The 22136-nt window shown below is 42.4% G+C and overlaps 1 protein-coding gene across 2 annotated transcripts in view; it reads left to right on the top strand.

Moving 5' to 3' along the window:
• LOC147458832 (beta-1,6-galactosyltransferase GALT29A-like) overlaps positions 1-13095 on the top strand; it is a 35985-nt gene extending 22890 nt beyond the window's left edge. Inside the window, exons 2-3 of one of the 2 annotated variants that reach the window (XR_015187714.1) lie at positions 12758-12859; positions 12961-13095. Coding sequence is in view for 1 of the 2 variants with exons in the window: in XM_086509703.1 (XP_086365829.1) it covers positions 11690-11699 (10 nt within the window). In the remaining variant the exon portion in view is untranslated. Of the gene's footprint in view, positions 1-11689; positions 11833-12757; positions 12860-12960 lie in introns of those variants that run through there. The other variant, XM_086509703.1, reaches the window with a different exon arrangement.
• Positions 13096-22136: the final 9041 nt, after the last annotated feature.

A 22136-nucleotide genomic window follows, 5' to 3' on the forward strand; every position in this document is an offset into this window, starting at 1 on the left:
AACGACGAAGCGCTACTGAATTGTTCGCAAAAAGGCAAGTTTTTTAAGACTATTGATAAATAGCAGCATCGAAGGATTCCATCATAGCGCATTCGAAGAATTGGAGAAGACAACTGGTGTTTGTCTATTGGAAAGCCTTTGGGATAGAACACATATGGATGAGTTACTTCAACACTTGTACGTGTATGTAGATGAGATTGCGCACAAGCGAGGAGAGAAAAAGTACTTAATTGCTCCATAGTCACAGAGGACGCCCTTTTTCGAGCTTCCCGTCCCCACTTGCCATCCCACCCTCTTTTTTACACTAAAAATCCATTTGAGCCTCGTTCCCCGTTCCCCATCCCGGAATGCGTCCCTTGTGACTATGGTTTGCTCGTTTGTTGGTGATTCCATGCTGAATTTTGAGCCTATATACTTGTAATTTTGACAAAATTAATTTATGCCTATGAAGGGCAGGTCATTTTGAGCGAGTGTTGTGTCACTCAATCTTCTCTCTCTCTCTCTCTCTCTCTCTCTAACCTATCATATGACTCAATCTCTTAAGCTCTCCCCATCTATTATGAATATATCTCTATGAATATTTCTCTCTTGCTGAAAATTAATAATATACTATGCAAAAATCAACCCTAACTTCTTGTGCAATGTGTTGATTGGTGGTATAAGCCTGTGATGTATCAAAGGTGAGTTTTATTGGTCTCAGAGCGGAGTTACCTTCCTTACTTTTTGGAAGACGTTTTTGGATTGAAATACTTTTGTTGTAAGGTGTGAGGCCACAAAGAGATTGAAGTCAATGACACACTCTAGTCACTAGAAGGTGTCCTCTTCTTCAAAAAGAGAATTTTCCTTCAAGCATAACAACCATGAGAAATCAACCTGCTGACGTATAGAAAGATTCCATCATCATCTCACGCCCTCAACCATAGAGAAGATGGGTAGACAAAGCTTGAAAAGAAGCTTCTTCAACGTATCACAGAGATTGGAGGATTTTTTGTCAAAATCATAATGTGCAATCGATGGTCATTAGAAAGGCAATCATAAATTCAGAGGTTTCACTTTGAAGATTTCATTAAAAGTTATGATCTCGGAGACCCAATTGACTTTGCGAAGGAATATTAAGGAAGGGCATCTCGGCTTGGACTCCCAAAATAGCCATTTTCTTGGAGCAGCAAGTGCTAGCATCTTGTTGTTCATCAAGGAGAAGAAGATAGACAAATCAAAGAAGGGGAAGAATAAGAAAGAAACTTGAAAATTGGAAAACAAGAGTACGCAACTTCCTTACTTTGTTGAAAAGAGAATGGATATCAGAAAGGCACATTCTTTTATCAACGAGATTGAGTTATCCTTCAAGAATTGTGACTTTTCTGGAGCCTCTATGCTTATCAAATATCTGTGCATCCAAAGAAGTTACTAGTAATTGGTACCTAATAAAAAACACAAATCCTAAAATTTGGAAGAAATTTAAGGAGATGGATTACATCTCAATTCTTGCCAACGACTTTTCAAGGTGTGTGCATAGACTTGGATAAGTTGGAATTGTGTAGGACTGCACTAGCCCTCCATAGAAGTACCTATGTAGCCTCTTTCAGAAAGGCTCAATGAACTGATTCCCCTTTCACAAATGCTCTTTTTCTCTTAGTAATCATGTTCACCGTTGTTGGTGTGGCATGTTGAGCTACTTTTGGCCATTTTTGGGTTATTTTTGACCATTTTATGGTCGTTTTTAGCCCATAAATGTTCCTTTTTTGCCTGTAAAAGTCCAAATGAGTTGGAAAAAATCCGTAAAGTTTTGAAAAAAATCCTTTTTGGCTCACAATACATGATGAACCTCATTTTTCCACTTAGTAAGCACTTTAGATGCATTGTTTGCAACTGTGTACGAAATCTGCTATTTTTAGACGAGATCGCTTACTTCTAAGCGAGAAGAGTGGTCGACCACATTGCATTGGTTCTTATCAACATTCCCAAAGCGTATTAGGGATCATTTACATTAGAAAAACACTTACTACGTCGCATTGAGGGCCATAACTCCCCGTTAAGGTACATACACGGCAACAACCGTTCCTACACATAGCACACTATGTACATGATGGCAATTGTTCCCAAAGGCATAAAGAGTGAGTTTTCAAATTATATGCATGCCACGGCATGACATCCGTCCCCTTCAAACCAGCACATCCTGAGGATATGCCACTATAACAATATTGCAATATCGGTATTCATGTTCATATGTTGCATCTTCGTTCATTTTCCTCACTTTCCAAAGTGCTAGTATCTTCATCTTGCTCATTATCTTGTGCATCAAAGGGATTAATATCCCTCTTGTCTTGAACACTTAATCCTTTTTCCCGCAATTGGAACCTTTTTCTCAGTTCCATCCAGTTCACTTAATGTGTAAGTTGCATTTCCATGCACATGCTTAACAACATACATAGCAAACCATCTTTTTGCAAATCTTCTCATTGAAGTATGTTGGTTGTCAATGTCACGATTGTGACTATGTTAACAACAATACATCTACTCCTAGTTGCAGATACGCAAAGTGCCATGCCAAGGAGAACCCCTGCACTTGGATGATCACACCCCTTCGCCCAAGAGACGTGCCTTCGCTCTACGGGTGTGACTCTTCGCCCAATGATTATGTGCAAGCGTGATTCTCGTGTTGCTGCATGGGTAAGAGCAAAAGTGTGCCTTCGTGTGAGCACCCTTTTGGTGGAATTTCTGCTCCTACGGGCTGAATTGCATACGGGCTACCTTGCACTCTTTAGCTGGTGTCCCTTCATTGGTGTCCCTCTGCTGGTGTCCCTCCGCATGGTACCTTTCCTCAAGCGGCACCTCATCTCTCCCAAGCGTCCCTTTTCTCCAAGCAACAACACGTTTCACTAGCGGCAGCACATAAAAAAAAAAAAAAAACTATGCGCGTTGGTCTTTATTTTTTACGCCGCACAGTTTACGTTGGCAGCCAGTTCAATTCAGCGCCAGTTTTACTAAAGGGCTTCATTAAAAATTTCCCGGCCAAGCCTTGGTTTAAAGTGGCCGCCCATACCCCATCATACCTATTCAATAAAAAAAAAACAATGAAGAGCCAGCGTACGTTTCGAGAGAACCTTTCTAGCGTTAATTCCCAGCCAGTGCTACACTCTCTTCCACTTTCCCTCCCTGGCCTTCGGAGTACTTTGTGCGCGCGGGTTTCTTCGTCGTCATGGTCGACGATGCCTTCGATATTCCAATTCCTTTTCTCTCGTACATAGATGAGATTCCCGATGCAGTTTTGCCGGCATACATACTCTCGGCACTCGAAGTCATTCTTATTCCCGATTTCCTGACTCCAAAGCACGAACTTATTCTAGAGGCATTTTTCGCTCACGGAGCACCCATCCCCGAACCTATTCCCCACCCAAAACTTGCACCTGTTCGAGTTCCTTTTGAGATGTAACCATGCCGAATTCTCAGGACGGAGATGGTCAATCTGACGATGCCCTTACTCTTATCAAGGAGCAGATGGCCACACTTTCCATAAGCCTCGCATCACTTCACACTCGCTTGGATGAGATGCACACGCAAAACACTTCTCGTGCGACTTGAGGAGCATAAGGCAATGGTTATGGCAGCCGCCAAACTCAAGACCAACGTTGTACTTACCGGCACTTTCCTTTCGGGAGCCTAAGGTCCCTCTCTTCCGCCAAAGTCGTCATGCTGTTTCTCGAACTACTAATGCAGCATCTTCAACACCTTCTTCCGAAGCTTCAGTGGACGAACCAAACGAACCAGACCCAACTGAAGAGGTAGACAATCGCGAACTTCAATTACTTTACAAAATTTTTAATGCTACACAGAAGAAGAAGCTTGATGTTAAACTGCCGGAACCATACACTGGTCGCCGCGACAAGCGCGTGCTGGACCAATGGCTGTTCAAAATGGAGATTTACTTATCGAACACAGACTTGGTCGAGAGTAAAAAAGTTGCACTTGCTAGTTCTCTGTCCAAGGACACAACATTTCTTTGGTGGCAACGACGGGTTGCTGATGGTAAACACACACCTTCTTGGGATAAATTTCGGCGTGCTATTCGCAAGGCGTTTGAACCTGCCAATGCGAATTTTCATGCCCGATCCTCTCTTCGCCGCCTGAGCCAGACAGGTTCCTTGGCCGCGTACGTCACAGAGTTTCGAAGGCTAACTCTGGAGATAGAGACCCTAAGTTCCTCTGATAAACTTCATAGCTTTATCGACGGACTCGAACCCAACTTGAAGGACGATGTGCACAAATACAACCCTACCACCTTGGATGCTACAATTGCCTATGTGGAGCGTCTTGGTGAGAATTGGCACCCTATACGGAATTTTCTCCCTGGTGATAGATCTTCAAACAACGCTCAGCGCGATCACAGAGACAGCTATAGCCAAAGTCCGCAATATCAGTCTCAATTCAGACAGCAAGCAATGCAACCTTATTCAGCTTCAAGGTTCTATTCTCAAGATCGACAATCTCAAAGGAGATCTTCTTCACATGTTCCTCGACTTGATCGTGGTAAAGGACGTGATTTTTCTCAAGATCGGCATTCCAATTCTCTGCAAGGCTCTTCGTTAAAAGCTTCTTCGACTTCAAAGAAGGAAGGATCATGTACAATTTGCGGTGGTGACCATAGATGGTATCAATTTCCAAAGAAACCAAATCCGTCTAATTCGAAAAGAAATTCCAATGCGGGAACATCATTGAATGTTGAACAACTAGATCCTACTAAGGATAAAGGAAAGTCTGTGGTCAATACGATTCGTGTTTCAAAGGATACAACTATTCTTATGAAACATGCTCAGTGCAATTCTTCAGTTTTGGAGCCTCTCTCAAAGCAAGTTTTGAGCCTTCTTGGAACTATCAATGGTCGCTCCATCAATGTTTTGGTGGATAGCGGATGTTCTAATAATTTGGTGAGCACTCAGATAGTTCAACAGCTTGGCTTAACAACTCAGAAGACATCTCACTTATATGATGTGGAATTAGCAGATGGATCAATTTTGACTTGTGATCAGACAGTTCGACAGTTACAGTTTAAGATTTAAACTTATGCAGATCAATTGGATTTTGAAGTCATGTCTTTATCTTATTACGACATGATTCTTGGTCAGCATTGGTTAATCCAATATGATAAAGCAATTAGCTTTCGTGGAAATACTATCAATTTGTTCAAAGATGGACGTGAATTGACTTTACACTGGCTTTCTCATGCGGAAAGAGTGATTCAAGCCTCACGTGTACTAGTCAACGGCATGATACAGTGGATTATGAAGAGAATATGATTTTTGATGCAGATGCAAATGTTATTATTGATGAATTTTTGAGTTCATTATTGCTGAAGACAAAGATGATTTCAAGCAAGAAGTTTTTCCAAATGATACTTCGTTACCAGACAAAGATAAGGAGATAGTTGCAGATTCTGAGTGTGAAGACGACTATGCTTTCTTTGATTCTTTGCTGGATGACGACATGCCAATTGCAAGTCATGAAGTGACAGTTCTTGAAGATGATTCTGAAGAATTTTGGGATTTCTTATTGGAAGATGATTACAGTGTCAAGCCAAAATCCTCTCTTGTGATTACTAAAGTTTAAGTTACCCAATCTGAAGAGTACCTTGAGAATATTTCCTCTTCCCCAAATATTTCACAGTTAGTGGAATATTTTGAACCAGAAGTCTTACATCACATGAAGAATTTTGAAGATCAATCTATTGCAGTCAACCTCATTATGCCAGATTCCTCTAAAAAGTCTTTGAATAATGCAATGACATGGGATTTAGCAGTCAAAGCAAAAAGGTTTCGCAAGAAGCAAAGGTTCAAGACAAAGGTTTCCGATAACTCAAAGACTGAAGATTTTCGAAGATTCAATGCTTTTCCAGAGTTCTACACTACAAGAGGCTCTTCACATTAGCGACGCTCACACAGCGACGCTCAAAAAAAAAAATCCCGACGTCGCTATGAGCGTCGCTATAAGCGTCGCTATGAGCGTCGCAAATTTCTTTGTAAATTTGCGACGCTCATAGCGACACTCATAGCGACGCCAACTGGGGTAAAAAAAATAACCGAGCGCGCCCAAAAACTCAGATCTCAAATCTGAGTTTTTCGGCGCCCTCAAGCAAAGAGCAGGTAACGCTCTCCCTCACTCTCTCTCTCTCTCTCTCTCTCTCTCTTTTTCTTTTACACACACACACACACACACACACACACACACACACACACACACGAGGAGAGGAAGGAGAGCCAGGTATGCTCCTTCCCTCTCCTCATTCTCATGTTCCCTTCCCCTCTTTCTCTCTCCATCGCGCTCTCTCTCACACACACACACATACACACACACATATAGTGTTTTTGAGAGAGAGAGAGAGAGAGAGAGAGAGAGAGAGAGAGAGAGAGAGAGAGAGAGAGAGAGTGCAAAAACGCACACACATACATAAACAAAGAATGCACACACACATTGAGAGAGAAAAAGAGAGAGAGAGCATGCATAAACAAAAAACGCACGCATTGAGAGAGGAAAAGAGAGAGAGAACATGCATAAACAAAAAACGCACACATTGAGAGAGGAAAAGAGAAAGAAAACATGCATACGATCCAAAAAAACGCACACACATTGAGAGAGAAAGAAAGAGAAACTAAGGGAGCGTCGTAGGAAACTAATTAAAATTAAAAGACCTAAAGATCTAGCCGACGAGGAGTTGAACTGAAGACCTATTATTCAAGAGAGAAATGGCATAATCAATCTATCATACTTGGCATGGGTGATAGAAAGGTTATACCATTTATCTCTTTTTATTGGCACACACATCCACACACGCGCACACACACAGGAAGAAGAGAGTTATAACGTCGTAGGAAACTATTTTAAAAGACGTTAAAGATTAGGTTATATGTAGACTTACATTAAATTAGATTTAGGTTTATTTTTAACTAGATTTACATTTATTTAAGCTAGATTTAGATTTATGTTATATTAGATTAGATGCGGGTCTCCATAGACTGCGATGCCTGCATGAAGCGGGTGAAGAAAGCCCTCAATGGAATATAGGGTATTGCTGCCTTCACTCATAGTGGGCTCCGTCGATCCAAAAGTACTGGTGAAATGTCTTCAGAAGATAGGGAAGAAGGTGGATCTTTAGGGCGGCAAGAGTCACTACATCCCCGACACAATGACCATCTAGACAACCTCTAGTCATTAGACTTACGTTAAATTAGATTTAGCTTTATTTTTAGTTAGATTTACGTTTATTTAGATTTACGCTTATTTACGTTAGATCGAGTCCACGCAAGAATTACTTACGGTTTAGGGTTTAGAGTTAGACGAACAGTGAAAAGATCTACTGTGAAAAGATATTAAGATGAAGTGAAGTGCTACAGCTAGAGAAGAGGCAAAGGGATTTTGTCCACTACATGCAGTATCATGTAGACGTGGGTGTCTAGATTTCTTGTACCCACAAATATAGGTATTGACCAATAAAGACGAGATTATAACCCGGTGGTTCTGATCTCCGTGCACCTCTAGACCGAGGTGTGCGGGGATTGGACATGACTAGAGAATGTGAGGTAAAGAGAGAGAGAGAGAGAGAGAGAGAGAGAGAGAGAGAGAGAGAGAGAGAGAGAGAGAGAGAATGCCAATAGAATATTAAATTTGTTGTCTAGGTTATAAGTTTTTTATCCTCATTATGAGTAGCGACGAGGATGTGGGACCGTCCAACCGAAACACCTATCTCTCAACGAGGGTCTTATGTCCTTGTAATCAATGCAAGCATGCTGTGCGACGGACAAGACGTGTTTCTTTGCAGCACGTTCGTGAATTTGGCGAGTTCGATCCATCTATTATAGATCGAGTTGTTGCCAATTATAACTCGTCGGACTCTGACGCTGGCCAACAAGCAGCAATCTTGCAACCCAATAGACGTATTCGCAGGCGCTTTGGTCAAGCAGCATATGTGAGGCCACAAGATGTAGCCTCTGACAGCTCGGGGGATGATCATGCAGAGCACATTCCCAACGAGGCAATGTTTGAGCCCGAGATTGATGAAATGATCGAGACGATCATGGATTCAGAAAGGCTTATCTATGATGATATGAAAAGTGAAGCCGATACATCATTGTATAATGGAGCACATATGTCTAGATTGAAAGCACTCCTGGTTCTTCTCAACATGCAGGCAAAGTTTGGATGGAGTGACACTAGCGTCACAGCGCTTTTCAGGTGATCTATTACAATTAGTTTACTTTAATAGAACTCATGGTGTATAATGATCTGATAGATTTTTACACGACTGTATCATATTTTTATGTTGTGTAGATTGCTGAAAGAGCACATTCTACCAGCTGACAATGTGATGCCAGATTCCCGAGATGAAGCAAGAAAGATTTTGCGAAACTTGGGGATGGATTACAATTCTATCCACGCTTGTCCTAATGACTGCATTCTTTTCAGAGGGGAATACACAGACATGGAGAAGTGTCCGAAATGTGATTCTGAAAGATATCGAGTAGATCTCCACGGGACAAAAATTCCACAAAAGGTTTTGCGACATTTTCCTTTGCTTCCTCGCATCAAGCATTTCTTCGAATGTAAGTCCATGGCCGCCCTAGCATCATGGCATGAGGAGAATAAATCTTCGGATGGTGTGCTACGAATTCCTGCAGATTGCGCAGCCTGGAAACATATAGATGGAACATGGTCGGATTTTGCCAGGGAAGCTCGAAATTTGCGCTTAGGCCTGGCTATGGATGGCGTAAATCCATTTGGTCAAAGATCAACATCTTACAGTGTATGGCCCGTTGTCATCGTCAACTACAACATTCCCCCGTGGTTGACTACGAAGAAGGGGCACCTATGGCTAAGCTTGATTGTGCCAGGGCGATATAAAGTGGGGAATATGGATGTGTATCTTCGTCCACTATTGGAAGAGCTACAACAATTGTGGATTGGCATAGAGGTGGTGGATATGAGCCGACACACAGGACGACGGAATGCTTTGATCAGAGGTATTCTAATGTGGACCATGCATGACTATCCCGGGCTAACAGAATGCTCAGGTGATCTATTGACACTCCTCTCTCAGACACTGTAAATCTTGTTTTTCCCCATAGTTGATCTATTATCATGTGTATACATGCAGGGCTTCAAACAAGCGGATACAGAGCATGTGTCACATGTGGACCTAGACTGAATGCACGTAGGGCACCCTCACTGAAGAAGCAAATCTACGAAGGTCATCAAGCGTATCTTCCGGAGAATCATGTGTTACGCGACGGCTTTTTGGGAAGAGAGCCACCAAGGATGTCTGCACAAGCATGGTTAGAGCAGAAGGAGATGTGCGATGACGGATTGCCTCCAGGGATGAAGAGACTATCTCTATGGTACGAGTTACCATACTGGCCTCGACTCGTGATCAATCACTTGCTCGATCCAATGCACATATTCAAGAATGTGGGTAATCTACTATGGGACCATTTGACCGGCAAGAAAGATACTTTGGGAGCCAGAGTTGACCTTAGAAATGTGGATCGTATGGAGCAATATTGGCCGCAAACAGCGTCTGATGGATCGATAAAACTTCCTAAAGCACCATGGATTTTCACAGGAGCCCAAGAACGCAAAGTAAAAGAGGCCATTCGATCTTTGCGGACCCCCACTGGCGTAATGCACTCGCTCCGAACGTGTTTTACTAAAGAAGGAAAGCTTACCGGTTTGAAGTCACACGATTGGCATAAAATGTGTCAGGTACGTTCATAGTGGACTTTAATATCATTGCATAAAATGTGGACTTTAATATCATTGCTGCACATACTTTACAGTTTATTTTACCGGTTGCCATTGAGGGATGTTTGTCTCTCGACATCCGTAACACAATCTACAAACTTGCAAAGCTGGTGCAATGGATCTCACAAAAGGAGATCGACGTAGACTCCATACCATTCGCCAAACTAAATGCTGCGGAGCTTGTGTGCATGTTTGAGAAACATTTTCCTACTACAATGCTAACCATTCAGGTGCATCTTCTTATTCACATAGTTGATGAGGTGGAAATAGCTGGCACAGTTCATTCCAGATGGATGTTCTTCTTAGAGCGTTTCATGAAAATGCTTAAGGGATATGTGCGTCAAAAGGCATGTCCGGAGGGTAGCATGGCAGAAGGTTGGTTGGTATCAGAGTCCCTAGTGTACATTGGAGAGTGGCTAGACGGATTTGATAAATCCCGGGACACGCTATGGCGAACCATAGATGATGAGCGCATATCTGGGATTGTCATGTGCAATCTCGGTGTTGAGAAGAAGATGACGGAAGATCTGGAGGCTAAAATCAACCGATTTTGCATGCTTCACAATCCAGTGATGCAAAAGTGGATTTCACAATATGAGGATGCAAAGCAAGAGCGACAAAGGGCACGAATCGAGTGGAGACGGGGAAGACGACCACCGATGCACTATCCAGCGGTTCTGGAGAGCCTACCAACCTTCATGAGCTTAAGATGGTTGCACAACCAATTGAAAAGCGCACAACAATGCGGTGACGAAGTGACTGAAGAAGAGTGGGAGTACTCTCGGGGTTGCACGACCAAGGTAAGTTTGCAATGTACGACTAGCAAGTGACTTTATTTATAAACGTTTGAACGGCCACTCATAATCTTTGTTCGTTGTAGTATAAGTCATACACAGCAGCATGGTGTAAAGGTCGACATTTTAGGGTGGAACGAATCGACAAAAAGCGTTTTACTCAAGATTGTGGAATCATGGCAAAATTTGAACAGTCTAGTCGACGACGTTCCTCTGATGCAGATCCCGTGGTGGCGGAACTCACTTACTTCGGCACGCTGCAAGAGATTTTGAGGATCGATTACAGAGGATTTTTTGTCGACTTGTTCGACGTGCAATGGTTCAAGATAATCATGGAGGGTCGAAACGCTACTGTGCGTAGAGGAGAGTCTGGTTTTCTTGAGGTGGATTCTACTAAGAAATGGACTGACCTAAGAGACACTTTCGTACTACCCGAGCATTGTGAACAAGTAAGTATATAAATAGTTAACATCCCCCTTTTACAAGTTATGTGCTTGAAAGCTCTCATGTAAGTTATGTGGCTCTGGCAGGTAGTATTTCATCCTACAAAGTCTACATCAAACTGGTGGTACGTCATAGAGTTAGCCCCTCGTAGTGCAAGGACGTATGAAGGCTACCATGTGCCAATCACAACGACATCAATGGAGGAGATCAGAGAAGATGCTCAATCAGAAGCCGATGCGGTGGTGCCAGACGAGTATCAAGATGCTACTACTCTATATGGGGTGCATGCAGAGGAGCTACAAAATGAAACAGAGGATATGTGTTTAAACGGAGAGCTCTATATAGATATAGGAAGTTATGCTGAGTTATGCGAGGATGAGAGAGAGATCTCTTAAAGCCACAAATATTGTATTTGAACAATTTTGCTCCGTGCTGTAAAAGCTCTAGCTCTCTAAGTAGCTTCCATGGTGTGTAACGCTCTTTTCTACTCGCGCTCACATCTTTTGATTGAAAATTCTGAGTTTTCGACTTGCCTCTTCTACCACTCGATTCATTGCGTCATTGTATTTATATGCGTCATTACGTCATTGTATTTAATGGTCTTTGCGTCATTGTCTACTCTATTCATTCAATATTAAGTTTAAATATTCGTGTGTTTAATGCAGGTATGGATGATGAGGAGTTTCTTTCTTCTTTGTCACCGCAGCAGAGACAGTGGTACGTGGAGCGTCATCGCTCTGGCGCATCATCGCGCGTTCCTACACCATCCACATCTCCCTCTCTTTCGGAGCATTCGGCGCGCTCCGAAGCTTCGGCGTCGACGAGACGAGCGTCACACTCTTCTAGACACCGGCGCTCTAGTGGTGGCGGTGGCGGTTGTTGTGGGGATTCCGCCACCGATGCCTCCACACCGCCTCGTGTTCGACGAGGCTCTTTACCCTCCCCTTCTTTGCCCGCCCCCACACCAGCCACAGCATCGCCGTCTACGCCAGGTTTTGCACGGCTGACTGTTCCTAGAAGCTACACACCTCTACCTACTCCGCCAGGAGCCACCCCACTCGACACTCCTCGCTTCGGGGCCCAGACGCCGGTGGAGACACCTGACGTCCGTACCCCCATCGACACGCCGCTAGAGACCTCTGCCGGGACACCCAGGTTCACGCGTCACCGGCCAGAGGGCTTGCCTTACTCCGTCGACATCAGCGGCGGCATCATCATGGATGATGACGGCAAGAAGGTGATCTCGCGCATGCGTGGTCTTTGCTCTCAGCTGTTTAGACACTATATACTAAACAAATGGAGTGAAGTACCAAGTGATTTAAAAAACAGAGTCATCAGCATACTTCATGATGAGTTTCCCGTTCCAACACGGGATCAGCGCTTCAATGAAGACCTGATGAAGATTCGAATGCGCGAATACTGCAAACACAAGCGTTCCGAAGTGCAAAAAGCAATTAAGAATGGGTGGAATAGGCCAGATTGGCTGGCCAAAGAAGATTGGAAGAATGCGAAGAAAGCAGCGCGCGAGAATCCCGACAAGTGGAAGCAACAAAAGGATGCAGCCAGAGCGCGAGTAGAGGCAGGGAGCTCGCACCACTTGGGGAGCGGTGGATGGGCATCATTTGAGGCCGATTTTGTAAGTCTTTTCACATTGCTCTTTATGCATGTTCGATAGTTTAGGGTTTATGAGTTTTTTAGTTCTAACATAATGAAATCTTTGTATGTTTTGACAGTGGTCGATGACAGGACGTGATCCCACACCGTACGAGCGCGAGTACGCAGGCAGGAAGGGCTTAAACGCCCTGATGGACATTCTCAGTTCTCGCGGCGGCATGGTTAGTATTAGGGTTTACTCTTTTTTATTTTTTGTATTGTTTTATAAATGTCGTTATATGTTTATACTTACTGAAAACTGTCTTATTGTCTTTTTTTGCAGAATCCGACAGATACGCCGCTTGGACGCGATGAGACGTCTGATTAAACGACGTCAGTTTAGCCGTAGCTAGATAGCATTAGTTTAGGGTTTCTCATAGCTTATGTATCATGAGACGGATTTTATACGTCTTTTTGAACCATGTATATTATTACATTTGTCACCGCAATTCCTTTTGCCAATCAATTCTTTATGCCTATGATGTTGTACAATTGTCATTATTACATTTGCCAATCAATTCAGTTTGTCTATGATGTGTACAATTGTCAATTTTGCAAACAATGCGTCTTGTGGGTGACTATTTTGGGTCTATTATTTACCTTTGCACTTTTTTTAAAAAGTGAATCAAGTACAATATGGTTGATGGGTGGCAGGGCATTCAATGTCCTGCCACCAAAAAAATATTCTCTCAGGCGTCGCTATAAGCGTCGCTATTTATGGCTCTGTAGCGTCGCTATATGCGTCGCTATACTCTTCTGTGACAGCGTCGCTATAAGCGTCGCTATAGGCGTCGCTATGAGCGTCGCTATATAGCGACGCCTATAGCGACGTCTATAGCGACGCATATAGCGACGCTCTCGTAGCGACGCATTTAGCGACGCTTATAGCGACGCCGGGGGTTATAAAAACCCAATGTATTTCCGTCGCTAAGAGCGTCACAAGAGCACATAACCTCTTGTAGTGCTATTAACATCAGAAGTCATTTCTTTGACACGGGCTCTCATTTTAAATGGGAGGGAATGTCACAATTATGACTATGTTAACAACAATACATCTACTCCTAGTTGCAGACACGCGAAGTGCCATGCCAAGGAGGACCCCTGCGCTTGGATGGTCACACCCCTTCACCCAAGAGACTTGCCTCTTCGCCAAAAGCCACACCTCTTTGACGACTGGTCACACCCCTTTGCTCTACGGGTGTGACTCTTCGCCCAATGGTTGCAGCTCTTCGCCGAAAGTATGTGTCTTTACGTCTAAAGTCGCGTCTCTTCACCATGAGACGTGCTTTTTCATTTATGTCTCTTCGTCTCCTATATAAAGAGCCCTTGTGTCACACATTCAATCAATCAAACACAAAGTCTTCTGAGTCTTGTTTGTGAGTTTAGTTCAAGTTTCTTAAGTCTTAATCATGAGTTTAAGTACTTGATTAAGGATTAGCACCTAGAATCCTCACAGTCAAGGCAACTATCATACATAAGCACCCAATCTCCTTCCTTTATGTCTTTTGGTTTACTTGTATGCCTTTTATCAAATCTTTCTTTATTCCTCAACCGTGCATCTTTCATTCGAGCAATTGCAAGCCCAATGCCCTTAGGCTCTCTCTAATTGTTGTATTTGCAAACCAAGAAGGTCTTCCCTTCTCATTCCATCCTCCCAAGGCACTACATTCCATGTTGGAATTACATTCTCAATTGGCATTTCAAGCTTTTGACCATACATCATTTCAACATGCATGTAATGAGTGATTGAGCTATGCGTAGTATGGTCAGTCCATAAGGCATATGGTAACAATCGTGGCCATTCAAGAACCTTTTCCTTGCATGGCTTAGCCAAAGCTTTGATGATAGGAGGATGTTCTCTTTCAAATTTACCACTACCTTCATGATCATAAGCACTCGTAAGAGCAAGCTTGATACCCATCCTTGAGAAAAACTCTCTTGCTTCATCAGCATCCAGTTCTCATTGGACCCCTCCAGGCCTAGCCAATCATAAGCAGGAGGCATTACAAGCAGCAAGGGTAGCTTTGAGACAAGTGTCCCCCCTTTCCCCTTTGATAGAGAGGGCTAGATAAATGCAAAATCAATTAATTAAATCTCCTAAATTATCATTGGACCCCTTGGGTGGCCAACCAATAGGCTTCAGGCACACAATGAGGGCAACATGAGGAGGAACTTGACAAGTGTCCCTTTTGCTTTCTTTGTACCATGCATGCCTTGTGTGAGTGTGTGGGTGTTCTCTCTCATCCCCCCTCATGTAGGGCTCGCCCCCTCCTTGTAGGGATTGAATCTTTGACTTTTTGACACCTCAAGCCCTCATGCATAGGCCCAGTTCCCACCACAAGCTTGGCCCTTAAGCACTTTAAGCTTGGGTTGGGTTCTCACCTCAATTGCAACTCTAACATCTCAATCATGTCAAGCACCTCAAGAATCTCAATCATTAAGCACCTCAAGCATCTCAAGCACCTCAATCATCAAGCACCTTAGTCATCAAGCATGACAAGCAAGACAAGCACCTCGAGCTGGGTCGGGTTCCCGCGCGTCAAGCTCAGCCCTAGCTTACCTAAGGTCAAAGGACTTTTACACATATTATTGGAGGTCTTCAATGAAGCTAACCCTAAGGTCTTATGCTCCATTGGTTAGCCTTGCTCTTTGATAGACCATCTCTCATTTGGGCCCCTTTACCATTGGCCCTTTGTTGAGATATATCTATAAGCACATGTCTATATCTTAACCCTTGTTCCCGTTTATTCTCCCACATTAAGTGATCAGTTTAATATGAGAAAATCATTTGGGTTGGTTAGATATTAGTTTTTATGACATTACCTCTCTCTTGAAATCATAGTCGTCCTCGACTATGAGGTAGAGATGGTAAAGTCTCACCCATTAGTCCATTGGTCTTAGCGGGTAGAGGATCCATTTTTACCCTACGACATCATTCCAGAGTGGATGACTAATCCACTTGGTGCTTGAGAGACATTGTCTGCCGCAAGCATGTCTACTCTTTTTAGTCCATATCATACTTCCAAAGTAGAGTGACAAGTTCTACCTGGTGTTTGGGAGACGTAGTCACCGCAAACATGATCCTAAGTATGCATACTTCTTAAAATTTGTGCACAAAACATAAAAAGAGAGTCTTATAAGACAAAAATATGGATTATGTAAAATGCATTTCTTTTACATTTGATTACTCTTTTGTGTCATTGTAAGCATCATTAACAAGGTTTATATTATCCTTAAGCTATGTTCTTTGCATGCATTTAGCATCTTTGAAAGGATAATTCTTAACTTAAATAAGATACTGTCAGTAATCTTACCATTTCTTAATACCTTGTGTTCTTGTCGAAGGACGAACTTGGGTTGGAGTTTGCTTCATCCTCGATCTCTAATGGGTCTACATTTATAGCCTCTATTGGTGGCTCTCCTTAATAAGGCTCGAATAGGCTCTCATGAAAAATGATATATATGAGCCAGTAGTTGGGCAACTTTAATTGTTTAGTAAGACCCAAAGAAAGATTTCTTTTTCTTTAAAGGATAAGGCTCTTTTATGCCTAATGGCAGGGCCTCTTTTGCCTAGCTAATAGATGGATATAGCTTATTTAATATTCTAAAAAGATTCTTTTTTATCTCGGCTATACTCCTTTCCAATGAAGATCTTCCCAGGTACCTTAAGCTACAAGGGACGTTTGGATCTTCCATCTTTAGCCTCGAAAGGTACTTTCCCCTTAGAAGTATGTTCATATTATTAGAGACATACTGTTGTTAGGGTAAGTACTTCTCCCATTTTGAGCATTGATCTACCTCGAATCACAAGCTTTTAGTAGATCAAGGATCATTAGTTTTCTAATTTTCCTTTTGGCCATCCGTTGGAATAGTAGGCCAACATAAGAGGGTTACTCTAGTTCTGATAGAGACTCTATCAGAAATTAGTGGTCATGGTAGGATTTCTATCCGACACAATTAGATGTTGGCATGCCATGGTCCTTCTATCATACTTCATATTTTGGTATACCCTACATTTTGAAACAAACTCTTGTATGTCCTTGTTTCTTGGTAAGCCAATACAAGTATGCTTTTATTCCTAAAAGAATAAATTCGAATTCCTCTTTGCCCCGCATATGGGAGGAGCAGGGAAAGTGAGGAAGATATAGCCTATTGAGGTATGGAAGATAACCATCTTTAACGTGAGTGGTTCTTTTTCTTCCATTTGTAAAGGCTATTATCATATCCCTAAAGCCTGGGTTAGAAGCTTATTTAACTATCATAAAATATAGTTCATTGTAAGTTGCTATTGATATCCTATCTACCCTTGGTCATCGGGAAAGTGTATCAACTACATGTTTGTGCTTGCCAGCAATGTGAGCGATGTAAAATTTAAATTGCAAGAAGAAATTTGGCCACCTCATTTGATTGTCGAAGAGCTTGGTTTGTATCATGGATGGGGTCCGCAAGAAGTACTTCCATGTGTCAACAACATATAAAACAGCTCGTAGTTCCTTTTGTATATGTCCAGCATTCGCTCATTGGATTTGAGTCTTTGAATCTTGTATTCTATGGTATTCCCTTCTTGAAGCAAATTTTTGCTTGAAGGCATGCATCCAGGCATTACATTGGACCTCAAATAGCTTTGAGGGATCCCGCATAAGTTGAGAGATAAGTTTCTCTTTGAACTTTTCAAAAGTATTTTTCTCTCTTTGTAGTCCATGTACACTTAACGTTCTTTTTTGTTAAGTCATGTATTGGACGTGCTATAAGCATGAATTTTTCCTATGAAGCATCTCTAGTATGCACTCATACCTTTAGAGCTTCGCAACTCATGTAGACTCCTTGGATTATTACCTCTACCTTTTGTGGTTCCATACAAATACCACCTTTAGAGATAATGTGACCTAATTATTGAATCTCTTTAAAAAAAAAAATTCACTTTTCTTTTGGTTAGAGGAAAGCCTAATCTCTCTCAAAACTTACCAGTTCATGCTATTGCTTTTTGAACTCCTCTTGTGGAGCTTATAAAGCTCAATAAGGAGGCTTATTAGGCAGTGAGCTTCGTGGTAAAAGCTCCATTCCATGGTCATTGTCCCCTCATTGTGGAGATAGCTCACGGGGGTATCATCAATAAAAACATTTTGGAATCCATTTAGGAATGTAGAAAATTCTAATTCCTCTTGATTCCAGTCTTTTTTTTTTATATTGTTATTGGTTGAAATATTGAATTCATTTACAGACTTTTCAACAAAAATCATGTATATGAATATATAGATTTTCATTAACTTACGAAAAGCATGCATATTTACATGGTATAGGATGCTACCCGACTCATAAACATGTATGTACATATCTCCTAGCTTAGGAAAAACAAAAGCCTTTTGCTATGAGCATCCTCTTTTGGAGTTTCCAGCATAGAAACTCAAGGCGGCTTGTTGCATGCATTTCTTTGGGGACAAGCACGATAGACATGCCCTTGTTGTCCACACTTGTAGCATTTGTTATCCTTACGACAACACTCTAGCTCTGTTGGAGAGAGTCTATTCTTACCTTTGTAGACTCCTTTCTCCTTAGCTTTTTTATCGGTGTTGCTAGAGTTGCCTTTGGAGGAAGTTTGAGCATTATTCCTTCCTCTAGGCTCATTTTGATCCTTCACTTCCATGGGCTTAGAGTTTCTCTTAACCCCTTGTTGGAAATTGATTTGAGAGGCGACCATAGTATGGTGTACGACCGCCGATATGGCATTAGGCGTTTGTGAGTTGATATACTCGGCCATCTCGTCAAAAAGACCCGCACAAAATTGTTGCTTTTGCTCCTCAAAGCCTATCTTTTTGTAGACACTGGTCTTGAGAAGTAAATCCCAAAACTTATCTACATACTTATGGATAGACTCGTAGGGAGAGAGTTTCAAGCTTTGCCATTCTGTGAGGACATTGTCTTTAGTGTTGCTTGCCAGAAATTGTTTCATGATGGAGGCTCTTAAAGCCTTCCATGTCCTTGGAGCTTTCCTTTGGGCTCGTAGGCTAGCCCACCATTGACGAGCGGAGCTCTGAAAATGCATAGATACCTAACACAGTTTAGAGGACTCCATAAAGTCCTCATCACCAAAGGCCACATCAAACTGTTGGATGAAGGCCAAGATCTTGTCCGTAGCACCAAAGGTGCCATCATAGGTAAGAAAAGTGGTGTCCTTTCCTCCCTCCTTGAACTTCTTGAGCTTCTTGGACCTTCTCCATACCGGATAGGACTTGCGATGGCCTTTCCTTTTGGGCTCTTTGAGAGAAGAGCCGCTACCTTCATTGGAATATGAGGAAGGTGATGAAGACGGAGAAGAGGGTGACCTCTTTCTCTCCTTTTCCTTCTTTTGGTACCTCTCTTCCTTTTTGTGATAACGAGGAGGAGGAATTTCCGGCAATCTTTCTCTCTTGGGGGAAGCTGGAGATCGTTGAGACTACCGTCTTCTTGGTGCCACATCTTCAGAAGTATTGGGAGACTCACTTCTTTCTCCTTCTCTTGGGGAAGGCTCTATAGTAGAGACTTCACCTTTCTTCTTGGATGGAGGTAAGCCCGCTAGTAATCGTTTAAGCGCTTCATATGGGTTCTCCTCTTCTCTCATCGTAGAGAGCCCTCTCTTGGAAATCTCTTGAAGAGACTTCTCAGGTGCTCTCTCTTTTGGGGGAGTTTGGAGAATCCCATAACTATGAAGTTGTTGGAAAACTTCACCTTGTAGGGCTGGGTTTTCCATAGCTTGTTGCGGCTTAGAAACAAGACACTTGATAAACATGGGAGCATCATCATTAGCAACTTCATGTGCAAAATCAAAGTTATCAATACTCGTTCTACTCTCTTGATTATTGTCAGTCATGTTAGCAAAATTTATGTATGTACTTAGTGTATGATTTGTCAATTCAAAACCTTAGTTGCCACTCCTCTTAGCCTTTGAAAATCCGCTCTTAAGTATCTACACCCATGGCTCAAAGTGGTTAATTATAGAGAGTAGAGGAGTAGGTCTAACATAGCAGAGTTGCCAAGGGCTAGCTCCTTTCGGACTTCTTATGGCTCAATAATGGTAAAGCCGTAGGGAAGTCTAAAAAGACTCCATTATTAAGTCCAAAGCTCCCGAGGTGTGCACCATCCCCCACATAGTGGGCTCAAAAAAACCGATAATAGATCCTGGTTCCACTTACCCTAATATAATTAATAACATCAACCATTTATAGGCTACTTAAGGACCTCTCTTCTTAAGCAAGAAAAGAGAAACCAAATGCTCTGATACCAATGTAATGGAAATGGCCTATGAATTTAGAGAATAGCGGAATTAAGAGAAGTAGAGTGAGCAACTTTGAGAGCATAGATGGTGAACTTAATTGGTAGTAGCAACTTAATCATAACACTTAATTAACTAGGCATGAGCAATACTTTTGCAAGAGAGAGAGAGAGAGAGAGAGAGAGAGAGAGAGAGAGAGAGAGAGAGAGTTTAGAGAATATGACAACAGTTGAGGACCGGATTTATGTGGAGCCGGTCCCCCCTCCAAAAGGCATTTGTGTTATAGATTCTCTTATTAAGAGAGACTTGGTACAATACAATCTTTGTGTTCCTTGAGACCTCTTTGGCATTATGGAGATGGAAGCTTCATATACCAAGCTTTTGTATAATATCAACAAACAATCTTAGCTTGAAAACAATCAAGAACTCGTGAACATCATTAGTCTTTGTGTTCTCTAAATCATTTGAGTGCATGAGGATGTATACTTTTATGCATCAACTTGTGCCTAAAGTGGCAATTAATCTACCTTGCAATACAATTAATCTACTTGCAATAAACCATTAGCCTTCTTGCAATAAGCATAACATCCACTTTGTGGAAAGCATTAACTATCCCAAGCCTCAGTCCCAAGACCTCAAACACCTTCGAAGGTGGAGAGAGCTAGTAGGGAATGAGGGTAGGGAAGAGATAGAAGAAGTATTCCATAGGAGAGAGAAATAAGTCCTCACTTATCATCACTCTTCTTGCTTAGCATACATAATAGCATAGTAATGAAAATGGAGAAGATGGAAAGCTTAAGCATTGAAGCATAGCTCTTGGTTGGATTTGCATTCCATAGCCAAGAGTGTTGGTGTAGGCTCTCAACTTCTCAAGGAGCTTGGAGAAGGAGATGGAGCTCTTGCACCTTGCCTAGCACACAATGAGAGTGTTTGTGAGTGTGTGTGGGTGAGTATACCCCCTAAGCAACCCCCTAGCTTTCTTGGGTCGACCCCCCCTTGTAGCTCATGCTTGAAGCTCATTGGACCCCTCCAGGCCTAGCCAATCATAAGCAGGAGGCATTACAAGCAGCAAGGGTAGCTTTGAGACAAGTGTACCCCCTTTCCCCTTTGATAGAGAGGGCTAGATAAATGCAAAATCAATTAATTAAATCTCCTAAATTATCATTGGACCCCTTGGGTGGCCAACCAATAGGCTTCAGGCACACAATGAGGGCAACATGAGGAGGAACTTGACAAGTGTCCCTTTTGCTTTCTTTGTACCATGCATGCCTTGTGTGAGTGTGTGGGTGTTCTCTCTCATCCCCCCTCATGTAGGGCTCGCCCCCTCCTTGTAGGGATCGAATCTTTGACTTTTTGACACCTCAAGCCCTCATGCATAGGCCCAGTTCCCACCACAAGCTTGGCCCTTAAGCACTTTAAGCTTGGGTTGGGTTCTCACCTCAAGTGCAACCCTAACATCTCAAGCATGTCAAGCACCTCAAGAATCTCAATCATTAAGCACCTCAAGCATCTCAAGCACCTCAAGCACCTTAGTCATCAAGCATGACAAGCACCTCGAGTTGGGTCGGGTTCCCGCGCCTCAAGCTCAGCCGTAGCTTACCTAAGGTCAAAGGACTTTTACACATATTATTGGAGGTCTTCAATGAAGCTAACCCTAAGGTCTTATGCTCCATTGGTTAGCCTTGCTCTTTGATAGACCATCTCTCATTTGGGCCCCTTTACCATTGGCCCTTTGTTGAGATATATCTATAAGCACATGTCTATATCTTAACCCTTGTTCCTGTTTATTCTCCCACATTAAGTGATCATTTTAATATGAGAAAATCATTTGGGTTGGTTAGATATTAGTTTTTATGACACAGGATCTTCTCACAATGTGCTAAAATGGTCTACAACAAACTTACGACGTCCTCTTAAATGCGTAGATGCATCTTTGTATTCACCTTCAGATCCTTTGATAGGTCCATAATCAAGAAAGAGCATTGTCATTTGTGGTTTGGAGTCCGCTAGAACCTTGTAAATTTTGTTCATCATGTGTGCTATTGAATTGGTCACTCCTTGAGGTGAGGTGCACATTCTTACTAAGCCCAAAGGTGTCTTCATGGTTGTCAGATCTCTACTTTCAAGAGCGAGCTAAAACTGATCATAGTTTGAGTAGAGGTCCCCCATTGAATAGATTGCCTTCCCTACAAATGCCTCTGTAAATTCAT

This window comes from Adiantum capillus-veneris, chromosome 4, assembly GCF_014529385.1.
Source record: "Adiantum capillus-veneris isolate H3 chromosome 4, ASM1452938v2, whole genome shotgun sequence".
Taxonomy (NCBI): domain Eukaryota; kingdom Viridiplantae; phylum Streptophyta; class Polypodiopsida; order Polypodiales; family Pteridaceae; genus Adiantum; species Adiantum capillus-veneris.